Source organism: Solanum dulcamara, chromosome 4 (assembly GCF_947179165.1).
Source record: "Solanum dulcamara chromosome 4, daSolDulc1.2, whole genome shotgun sequence".
Taxonomy (NCBI): domain Eukaryota; kingdom Viridiplantae; phylum Streptophyta; class Magnoliopsida; order Solanales; family Solanaceae; genus Solanum; species Solanum dulcamara.
In genome coordinates, this window is record NC_077240.1 from 67,699,690 (window position 1) to 67,712,309 (window position 12,620).

Genomic DNA, 12,620 nt, shown 5'->3' on the forward strand with positions numbered 1-12,620 from the left:
AAATGCGGGTCCAATGGATAATGAGGATGAAGTACAATGAGAGAGGGCTCATGATTCACCTGCAATTATGATGACTGATGACGAGCAGTGTTGATACAAGAGGTTCCAGAAGATGGTCCCACCATAGTTTTAGTGTACGAAGACTGAGGATGCACATGTGTTTTTAACTATGTCCAGAGAGGTATTAGAGATAGTGAGGTTAGCTGAGAGCCATGGAGTTTTCTATGCTACACTTCAGTTATGAGGGCGAGCTCGAGTGGTGGAGGGTGTATTTGAGTTTAAGGCAACTGCGGTCATAACAAGTTACTTGGGACAAGTTTGCTACTATATTTTATGACTGATTCATCCCTTGGAGTGTGAGGGAGGAGAGTCAGTTGTGGTTTGAGAATTTGAGACAAGATATCCTTATAGTTTCCGAATATGAGACCCGTTTCTACTAGTTGTCGAGGCATGCTATGGCCATCTTTCCTGATGAGACAGTGTGGATTCTCAGATTTGTGCGAGGACTTACTTATTCCATCTATACAAAAATGTTTTAAGCTGCCCGAGAGGGGGATTCTTTCTAGTTCATCGTGGGTACTGCCAAGGTGGCAGAGTTGACAGAGAGATAGAAGTTTGGGGACCCCAAGAGGGCTCATGCTTCTGGTCAATTTTTGGGTACCTCATCTGCAGGTAGACGTTCTTACAGAGTAGTTTGTTCCTTTCAGTGTAGAGGGCTGGTTCATGCATCCATGCCAGCTTCTGTGGGTGTTCATACACTGCGTGGATCATATATTGCGGGTCAGGGACACCAAGGATCACAACAAAAGACGGCGGGTCTGGGTGGTCAGATGAGTTCATCCAGTCCAGCACAGTAGTATTAGGTTTCGATATCTTGCTATGGTTTTGGGTATCCTGGCCATGTGATCTATTACTTCCCACTTCAGGTTCATACTGGTGTAATAATCCAATTTCTGAGGTCATGATGACACCTACTATACCCCACCAGTAGGTAAGCCAACCCATAAACCAAAACGACAAGTAATGTATTTGAGAGCAGAAACTAATCAAGAGTGGACAATTCTAAAATAAACAGAATAGATAAATGGAAGACAAAAACATGATATATATACAACTAAATATCCCTCCCTTAAACCTGGATGTCACAAATATAGAGTTTCTACAAAATAAACGACGAGTACAAGTCCAAAAAGTGGACTAAAAGTACATATAACAACTGACTAGTCTCAAAAAGGCAAAAGACGGGTCATCCATACTGAAGGAGACAAAAATGATCTCAAAATGTCAAATGCTCACCCCGGTCTTTGAAGCTGACTGCAACAAGCTCGATTTATCAATGACGATAGATGGTGCTCGGTCCTGTATCAAGAAAGAGATGTAGAGTGTAGTATGAGTACCAAGACTATAGGTATCCAGTAGGCATCATAGGTTCACTACGCAGGAAAGGTAAAAACAATATGAAAAGGAGGAATAAGCCTAAAGAGGAATCATAATAAACATCTAAAGTAAAGAAGGTACCATCTAAGAGATCTATAACTAGTTATACTCAACTGAGCCCCTATAAACCCATCCTGGACACTCATGCACAGGTTTAAATAAAACCCGGACGAACCCCCATATCCCCGCCTAGTACATAGAATAGCTACAACTACCAAGGCTAGGAAAAAAGAATGTTTGATGCCAAGAACTGAAGAACCATGTCATTTCTGATCAAAGAATCTCCAAGAATAGATGAATCAAGAATGTTATAGGAATCGAGGCCAGGACTGGGACATAGATGCTCCTTAAATATTCAATGTGGCCAAGGCAAAAACTGGGTACCCAGATGCTCGCCATAATACATCGGTATGGCCGAGGATGGGTACCCAGATGCTCGCTATAATACATCAGTAAGGTTGAGGTCAAGGCTAGGTACTCGGATGCTCCCCATACTAGCAAGTCGACAGAATTCGGGGCTGGGTACCCAGATGCTTCCCGATGGAATTTCAAAATGGAGGCCGGGACTGGGTACCTGGAGGCTCACAAGTAATTTATCCGATACTGCCGAATATTCTTCTTTCCAACTAGATGCTAATAGTTCCAAAAATCTCCTCACCAATGAATCAACCAATAAATTGATAAAGCTTTAACCAAAGTCGATACAGAATGATCACAAGGTCTAGTATCACCGACACATCTCAAAAGTCACAATTATGTTGATTCATGGATAAGGCTATTCATACGATCAGGGTTACCACCTAGCTAAGGCAAAACTACCAGATGCTAGCCTGCTACACCATTCTATAAGGATCTAAGCCTGCTGGAGTGATGTCGGGGCATCTAAAGCAAGTTTACAACCTACACTAAGGCCAACATACTCCAGAATATCAACAACATCATCATGCAACTCCTCTTACAATATTAACAAATAACAGAAAGGATCATATGCTTCCAATTACCCAAAAAATCTAATGAAAGCCTAAAACATGATTTCTAACACCTAAGATATAAAAAAAAAGCTACCCAACACAAATTCCATCTATCTCAACATGAGTTCACATATTCCTACTCAATCTAAAGAAAGGAAAGCCGTAGACTACCTGGATGAACACACGCAGTCTAAGTCACTATGTTGGAGCTTTTCCATTCTGAACGGCCTTGGAACGCTACCACGTTGTCAAAAAAAAACCACAACTTCGTTATGGTCTTCTAGACACTATTTTTTTTAAAATTTTCATAGACAGACCAATTTTGATGTCTAAAATGGGAAATATGGGATCCACATCTGGAATTCTGGAATTGACCCCAAATATTAGTCCAAAACTGTACCATAAACTCAAGGATCAAATTATTACACAATACGGGTTTGAAAACAACACGAATCGGTCATGAAATGAAATTCTCACAATTTAAGCTAAAAAGATGAATATGAAAGCATCTATAATTAGTGAGTTCTCAAAAATGAGGCTCTCCCATTCAAAAACAAATTACACCACACAGTTCCTTGCAAAACCCCCCACAACTTAGCCTAAAAATCACAAAAAATGGAGCTAAAATGGCCAAGTTACAATCCTCCAAAATTTAACATAATTTCATCTCGAAAATGACTAAAAGCAGAAGTTAAAATAGAAATTTACCTTGCACGAAGCTTATAAAAAGTTTCCAAGATCACCATTGGACTCCCTACAAAATTCCCTTGAGTTTAGGCTTTTGGATCACCAAATTTGGTTGAAAATTGGCGAAGTAATTGAAGTTTGAAGTTGGGAAATAATGTTGAGTTCGTCCTTGGTCTTTTATTAAAAGATCAAGGTTTGGCCTTCTAGAACGATTCCTAAGTGGCTCGTCAACGTGGAGGTCAGGGTGTTTGGCCTCTGCGAATGTGGAAGAAAAAGAGTCACATCTCCACAAACACAGCCCAAGCCCTGCGATTACGTAGGTGAATTTTCTAGATATCCGCGAATGCGTCCAAGGGCCCGCAATCACGAAGAACAAACTTGGTTGCACCAGATATCATCTGAAAAGCTGATTTTCACCAAGTGAAACTACTAAGATGGGGTGCTCAAAATTTGTTTGGGATCCCGTACGTAAAAACAAAATATGCTACCCCATTAAATTCGACATTCCAGACTCAATGACATAGTCAAAATTTCCATAAGAGGTCGTTATGACTGAAAGTGGATCCCATACCCAAGGTCCATTTGGATCCAAATTCCACAACGGACCTCGAGATTAGATCGGAAGCCTCGAGAAGTGAATAAAGGGTTGTTCTAGACCAAACTCAACATTCTAGAGCTAACTACACTGTCATAATTTTCATCCAAGCGCATTTTCCAAGAATGTTGACCAAAGTCAACCATAGGACAAATTTCAAAGACAAAAGTGCCAAATGACTCTAAACTCATACCAATTACCTTGATAGTCGTGTCAACTATACTACTAGCCTAATTTGGCCAATCCGGAGCTGATAAAACTGTCAGAATTCCATTCTAAGGTCACTTTCCTAAAGTTATGACTGAAGTCATCTTTTCACGTTATAAAGCTCCAAAATAGGGAAACAGGTCTAAAACCCAAATGAATGATGCACTAGTAGGTCATAAATGACCAGGGGTTGCTATAGGAATGCTCTAAATTATGAAATAGAAGTAGTATTAAGAAAATGACTTGGAGATTCATTTAAACATCCAATACTAAAATAACTTTTATCCATGAAATTAAGGAAAAAGAAATACATGGATTCTCAAATAAGCTAGGGAAATTCTCCCACATCCCCTCTTCGGTCTCCAAGGTAGCCTCCTCGATCGGACGGTGGCTCCACTTGACCTTAACCACAAGAATGGACCTAGAACAAAGCCAACGAACATCTATTGATAGAATAGCAATCGACTGCTCAACAAAAGTCAAGGATTATCCAAGTCAATAGAATTATAACAAAGTACGTGGGACTCATTTGGGATGTACCGGCGCAGCATCAAAACATGGAAAGCAGGGTGTATAGCTAAAAATGTTGTCGCTAAAGATAGCTAATACCTGAGGCTATTCTTACCCTGCCTGCCGAATCTCACTACGCCCTTCAAGGGAGACACCTGCAAGAACACCTGATCTCCTACCTCAAAGGGCAAAAGTTGGGGCCTGCGATAAGAATAACTCTGGTGCCAACACTAAGATGTCCTCAGCCTATCCTAAATAAAAGACCCTATCTAAGGAATCCTAAAGAAAATTAGTATTGTGTGGCTCAGGCTTTGAATAATCGAGCAAACCAACCAAAGTGCAATAATGCCTACTATATAAGGCCTCAAACGGGGCGATCTGAATACTAGAGTTGTATCTTTTTTTGTATGCAAACTCCGCCAAAGGGAAGTATTGCTCCCAATAACCTTTAAACTCCAATACACAAGTTCGCAGCATATCCTTCAAAACTTAAATAATATGCTTTGATTGGCCATCGGTTTGTGGATGAAATGTCATGCTAAGATTAACCTGGATGCCCAACTCTCTTTGAAAGGCTCTCTAGAAACTAGAAATAAACTAAGATCCCCTATTTGATATAATGGAAACTAGTACCCCATGAAGATGAACCACCTCCTGAATATAAATCCGAGCTAAACACTCTACAATGAAAGTGGATCGCACTAGTAGGAAGTGTGCTGACTTGGTAAGTCGATCAACAATGACCAAAATACCATCATTACCTCTAGGGTTCAAAGGTAATCTATAATAGCTTAGCAAGGGTGGCCAGGATATTATAGATTCAGATAGGGAGCTATGATTTGATGGCTGACTATGTGTTCCCAGATTATGAGGATTTGTTCAATTGATCCTTCATAAGGCCCATGATTTTAGATAATCTATTTATTCGAGCACTGAGAAGATGTATCACAGCTTGAGATAGCACTATTGGTCGTACCACATGAGGAGAGATATAGTCATGTATGTGTCTCACTACTTAAGTTGCCAGAAGGTAAAAGCCAAGCAATAGAGACCTGGTGGGGTACTTTAGAGATTACCCATTACCAAGTGGAAATGGTAGCGTATCACTAAGGATTTTGTGATGGGGTTGCCTCAGACTTCCAGAGGTAGTGATAGTATTTAGGTCATTATTTATAGATTGACCAAGTCAACACACTTCTTGCCAGTTTGGTCTACTTTCAGTTCATAGCATCTAGCTCGGCTGTACTTTTAGGAAGGGGTCCGTATTCATGGGGTACCGGTGTCTATTATATCAAATAGGGGGTCTCAGTTTACTTTCTATTTCTAGAGATCTTTTCACAGAGAGTTGGGCACCTGGGTTGATCTTAGCTTTACATTTTGTCCATAGACCAATGGCCAGTTAGAGTGTACAATCCTGGTCCTAGATGATATGTTGCGGATCTGTGTATTAGAGTTTGGTGGTTAGTAGGATAAGTTCTTGCCCCTAGTAGAGTTTGCATACAATAACAACTACCACTCTAGCATTCAAATGGCCCATTTGAGGCCTTATATGGTAGGTATGGTCGCACTTCAGTTGGATGGTTTGATTTCTCAAAGCCTAGATCGTACAAAATAAATTTACTCGAGGAGGACTTAGCCAGGGTTTGGGTGATTAAGGATAGGTTTAGAAAAGCTCAGAGTTACACCAGAGTTATGCTAATCATAGGCATCATCATTTGTTTTTTGAGGTTAGAGATTGAGTGTTTTGATGGGTGTCGCCCTTAAAGGGCATGACGAGATTCAATAGGTGGGGAAAGCCTAGCCCTAGGTTTATTGGGCCTTTTGAGATCCTGAGGAGAGTTAGCGAGGTTTTTTATGAGTTGGCTCTACCCCCAGCATTTTTGGCTATACATCTAGTGTTGCATGGTTATATGCATCGTCAGTACCCTAATGAGTCCCACGTGCTTCGATATGATTCTATTGAGTTGGATGATCATATGACCTTTGTTTAGCAGCCGATTGCTATATTAGCCAAAGATGTTCGCCGGCTTTGTTCTAGGTCCATCCTTATGGATAAGGTCCAGTGGAGATATCATCCGATCAACAAGTCTACCTAGGAGACCGAGAAAGATATGCGGGAGTAGTTCCCCAACTTATTTCAGCCTCTACGTATATCCTTGTCATTACTTTCGTGGACGAAATTTCTTTTAGTAGAAGATGTTGTAATGACCTTCCAGGTTATTTTCCTTATACTACTTCTATTTTGTCATTTAAAGTGTTCCTATAACAACCCCATGTAATACTTACTGGCATCTGTAGCTCGGTTGCATGGTCATTTATTTGGATTTTGTGCAAGTTTCCATATTGGAAGGCCTTTATAAGTTAAAAAGTGATTTTTAAGCTAAAGTGCGGGAAAATTGCCCCGTAATGGATTTCCAACAGTTTCATTAGCTCTAGAATAACCAAAATTAGGCTAAAAGTGAGGTTGACTCAAGTCCTGGGGTTTTTGGTGTTAGTTTAAACAATTTTTAGCAATTTAGCTTTGAAAACATGCCAGTAATTGACTCTGGTCAACATTCTTAAAAAAAGGACTCGGATGAAAATTATAACAGCGCAGTTAGCTCTGAAATGTCGAGTTTGATCTAGAATAACTTTCGTTTGACTCCCTAGGCCTCCAAAGTCATTCCAAGCCCCTCGGTGGAATTTGGGTAAAATGGCATTGGGAGTGGGACCCACATTCAGTCATAGCGACCTCGTATTAAAATTTCAACTATGTCATTAACTCCGGAATGACAAATCTGATAGGTTAGCATGGTCTGTTTGTGAGTACGGGGTTAGGAACGAATACTGAACATGCCATTAGAGCTTTTGAACTTGAAGAATATCATCTAAAAAGCTTATATTTGGTGCTCATCAGCCATTGCATGTATTTTCAAAGGGCGATTGCTCCATCATTGTAGACTAGAAATTTGTTATTTAAAGGCCTAAGTTCAAGGAAATTTCATGGAGAATCTATTGGTAATCTCGAAATTTTGATTATAAGTTTTGTGTGAGGTAAATTCACAACTTTAAGTGTTGTCTCTTGTCATTTTCAGAATGGAATTGTGGTGAACTTTGGGAAATTGTTTCTTGATCATTTTAGGTTCATTTTCTACGATTCAAAAGTATTTTTGTGAGGATCATTGTGGTTTGATTGGGGTAGGTTGTTGAGTCTTCCTTTTGGTAATTTTTCCGTCTTAAACTGCTATCCTATGCCATTTTCGCATTAGAATTTTGGTTAATTATGAGATTTGATATCTTGAGCATTTTGGGTGCGTTTTCAACAATTCTGGAGGCTAAATTGTGGGGATTTCCATGAGGAACATCGTGGTGTGCTTGGTTTTAGCTGCAGAGACTTTATTTCTTGTAAATCGATGCTACCATAGTAATTTTTTTAAGCTAAATTTGGGTTTTTGGGGCCAATTTTGGAATTTTAAATGCGGATTCCACATTTCTCATTTAAGATTCCAAAATTGGTCCATCTCCAAAAATTATAATTTTAGTGTCTAAATAACTGTAATGATGTTGTGATTCTTTTTTTGATAGAGTGGCAGCGTTCGGAGGTCGTCTGGAAAGGAAAAGCTTTGGAAAAGTAATTTAGAGCATGCACGATCGGCGTACATGTAGGCTACGAATGTCATCTCTTTAGATTTTGATGGATTGTATGAAAACATATTGAAATTGTTGGAATATTGAGGTTGGGTAGCTTATTTATATGCATTATGGTAGAAATCATTTCTTAGGTCCTATTTCGGGTATATTGGGCATTGAAATCATGTGATGCTTGTTGTTATTTGGTGATTCTTTTACCGATTTGTTTCCCATACTATTGGTACTGCTATATATGTTAGTATAGGTTAGTGGAAAATTACTTTAGATTCCCCAGCATCGCTTCGATAGGCTTAAATCCCTATGGAATGGCGTATCAGACTAGAATCTGGTAGTTCGGCCTTAGCTAGGCAGTAACTGTGCTCTCATTAACAATCATATCCATAATTTCCTAAGTTTGCAACTTTCGAGATTCGTCGGTGTTCCTAGACCTTGTCTTCACCTTATTTTGGTTTCGGTTGAAGCCAAAGTGTATATGATGAGATGTTGATTTATGGACGGCGATCTGTGGATGTTATACTTTATATATTTATGACTTTGACTTGCTAAGGAAAGAGGGCTTTAGGTGATTTACTAGGTATCTGTTAGAAAAAGGAGTTGAATCAGCTTCTTGATTAGATACTTCCGTGGAGCATCGGGGTACAAGCCCTTCCTCTACGGACTCTCTACTTATATAGAGCATCGGGGTACAGGCTCCTCTACTGATTCATTATTTATAAAAGAGCTTTGAGGTGCAGGTCTTGCCTCGATTAAGTTGGTCATTTATGGTGAGTATCAAGGTTACAAGTTGTCCTCTACCACACTATCAAATTGGATGAGTATCTAGGGTTACAAGTACGACCTCAGTCCTTAGGGTATTCACTCTTGGAGAACCCTAGCTCCTACCTGTTTTAGCGTAGTCATTCTGTGTACTCGACAGGCTTGTGGGGGTTCTCTTAGGTTTTACTTTAAATTGCGCACGTGTGTCCTAACGGGGCTTATAGGAGCTCGGTTGGGTGTAGTTATTGTAGATCTCATAGCTCATTTTAGCATATATTTATTACCGATACTTTTTCTTAACTAAGACATTAAATTATGGCTTCTGTTAAGTTTATTCCTCTTTTCCATGTTGCTTTCACCTTCCTTGCTCAGTTGGTGAGCATATGCTGTTTTGAGATCATTTCTGTCCCCTTTCAGCTTGGATGACCTTTCTTTGTGAACTATTGAGACTAGCCGGTGTTGAATATATAATTTTGGTCCATTTTTGGGATTTGTACTTATTTTGTTTTGGTAGCAGCTCTGTACTAGTGACTTTCAGGTTTTGGGAGGGATTCAATATTTTGTATTTTGTATATATTTCATCTAGTTTCTCCTTATTTCAACATTAATTCTGTTTCTCTTAGTTCTGTTTAGTATTTCCCCCTTATACCCATTACTTGCAGTTTTGACTTACAGACTTGTCTTACCTATCGAGGGGTTATGGTAAGTGTCATCACGACTTGAGATATCTGGTTGTGATACATTATCATCGTATTCCTAAGGTTTATTGACCCATAAAAGAATAACACATCTTAATAAATTAAAATAACAAATAATAGACACAACTGATAACAATTGTATCAAAAATAAGAGAATAAGTATATTTAATGAGCTAGTGAGTTTTTTTTATTTAGTCGGTATAAAAGACTTTTCTCTACTCGGTCTATTCAATACATACAAAATGCACTTGTACAAAAAATTTAAATTATACTGCTCTTTAGTCTTGTGTTATAGCCATATCGATGATTTGTCAAACTTATATCTTAGATTCTATACATAAATTTTATACTTATAAAAATTAATAATTTAATCTTCCTTGGATAAACTAAATTCTATACACTATGTCATCTACTATATAAGTACATGACAGAAACAAATACATGATCTATTTAATTTTTTATGCAAATTAAATAATTAATTACTTATAATAAATATTATCGCCATTGTCAAGCTAACATTGGATGTTGCTTCAATCATATATAAACGACACTAGCTAGTGCAAAACAAACTCACTAGAGATCTAATCACAACGAGACAAATCATTTGTGAATAAATCAATTCTCTTTACGATTATTGTGTTTACCTCAACGTTTGGTAAAAAAGTTTTATTAGATATTATTCCACTTAATTCATATTTCTTATATGTGAAAAGACATGCATTTTGTACATTTTACACCAACATCATGTTGGCATTAACAACATCAAAGGCATTTAAAATTTATATTTTGTTCAAGATGAGGTGTCTAGTTGATAACCCAAGTTAAAAGGCTAGCAGCAAGTACAAATATCGATTGATTTATGAATTAAAATTTTACTTAATAAGCATAAATAAAATTGACAATATAACTTCAAACAATAACATTTTTATTGATTTTTATTGTTCCTAATGCACATTATAGCCATCTATTCCTCTTTTTTAGTGTTGCTTAGCTTGAGCTTCGATACACTTGTGAAGACAACATCCCATTCTTGTTTTTCTATTTCAGAAATCATGTTTCCATTAATAGAAGGCTCCCAAGTATCTACAGAACTATCTGTCTGAGTCCAGCACACGCTCTCAGGTGGATTTGCACAATCAAAGTAAAAAGGAGTATTAACTTTCTTTGTTTTCAAGTTGCTCTTCTTCTTTTTTCTTTTGGGGCCCTCAGATGTTGTAGAATCAGTATTGCTACTCTCAGCGCTTTCCTTCTTGCTCTTGCCACCCCTTTCCAAAAAATAAATCACCTCATTCTTTGATCGAAATTTATCTTCAGAGATCGATTCATAGTAGTATTTATCAATAATTCCGGCAGTGGCACCAGAGGTGCGAAGTACTTCTTGGAATGCCCAGTTCTCCGGCAACCAACTCGTCCTCTGTGCCATCACTTGAAGTTACCAGTGGGGAAAGTGTTGAAAAAATCTATTTGAGAATTTTTGTTTACTTGATTTACTTGAAAGGTCCTATTTATAATCAAATATCATTTGAATTAAAAAAAATCTGGTCAACGCAATTTTATTTTCATTCCATATACAATCTACTTAATTTATGATTATTGTTTAGAATATACAATGAATCTGGTCAATTTGAATTGAATTTCTTACTAAATTCATCTTATTTTATAATTTTTCTTTTCATTTCTCCTAACATCCCAATTAATGAAATCTGATTAATTAAATCTAGTTTCTTTCCATTATTAAGTAAATATATAGTCTACTTAATTTAGTCTTATTTCTTAGAAAACACAGTTAATCTGGTCAATTTCAAGTGGATTTCATCCTGAATTCATTTTATTTTATAATTTTTTCTTCTTCTAGAATAATAATTTTTTAAAAAATGAATAAAAAATGGAAAACAACCTAAAAAGTATTTTCAGAGTTCACATATATTATTATTAAAAAAATAAATTATTGTCTGTCTATTATTAAGTAAATCAGGAAATAGATATCGAACTTATTTTATTCCTTATTATTTAGGAAATATAATTATTATGGTCACTTTGACTAGATTTCTTACAAAATTCATTTAGTGTAAAAAAAGTAATACATATATAATTGTTTAATTTTTTAATACAAATGCAGAATCTACAAAAAGCTACAAAATTCGTACAAACCTACAGTTAGCTCCGCCCCTGCCCATAAACTGAGTCCATAAAAAAACACTTCTTACCTAACAATTATAATTTATCACTTCGAGTACTAAAAATAGAGAATTATGAAAACTTTACTTACCAAGATTGGAAAGGACCGCCACCGATAACCCAACCGTAAAATTGGCTTATTGGCTTATTGGTATTGGGTTATCAGATTAATGGGTGGGGAATGAATTTAAATTTTATAATGAATGTCTTATCCGTGTGGGGGACGAATTACTCAATTTTTTAATTGAGTAAACCGTTAACCCGTTAATAATTTATTATATTTTATTATATTTTTATCCCTAAACATATAAAATATGTATGATAATTATAATTTGTAAACCTAAAGTTAAGCCTCAATAGGACAAGTCCATTTAGTTAAATAGGCCAAGCCCATTTAGAGTATAAGACCCTAATTTTACCTAAATCTAAATAAGTTGCCAGTTGCACACTTGCACTTGTTGGCTGTTGCCTTTGTCTCATACTCTCATCTCTATTCTCTCATTCTCTTCTCTCTCAAAATTAAAAAACTTGTCGAAACAAGTAGACAAATCATAAGCTACAACCGCTAGAAGGGGACGATTGCTCTAACTCTCAGTCTGATCCCTCAGTCTTCGGATTGTACTCCTCACTGGCTTTGACTTTGCCGCAATCTTGGCAACCCCAAATTCCCACTGCTTTCCACTTTACTACATACTTTCCACAAAACTCACAAAAGTACTTGCTTTGCTAGCTAACGTCCATCTTCTTAATCTGCTTATGCAGACTGGCACCATAATGGGTACCATACTTTCCAATGATTCCAGTCTTCTTGGTCCTCTTAGTCATTTCTGTCTATTGATTTTCCAATATGTTCTTTTGATGCATGCTTACTCTTGTTGTGAATTTTGGCTAAAACATGAATTTCTTTGAGGTTTCAGATCTTTGGTTCACTGATTCTTTATGTTAATGTGC

General features: G+C 37.2%; 1 protein-coding gene across 1 annotated transcript; it reads right to left on the reverse strand.

Annotated features, from left to right (window-relative positions):
• Positions 1 to 10,455: 10,455 nt before the first annotated feature.
• LOC129884330 (methyl-CpG-binding domain-containing protein 5-like) lies at positions 10,456 to 10,914 on the reverse strand. Its single transcript, XM_055958646.1, has one exon. It carries the CDS (start codon positions 10,912 to 10,914, stop codon positions 10,456 to 10,458), a length of 459 nt encoding a protein of 152 aa, XP_055814621.1.
• Positions 10,915 to 12,620: the final 1,706 nt, after the last annotated feature.

Excerpts from the sequence above, each read along its gene's own strand:
- LOC129884330 (XM_055958646.1), bottom strand. The coding sequence starts at position 10,914 with ATGGCACAGAGGACGAGTTGGTTGCCGGAGAACTGGGCATTCCAAGAA.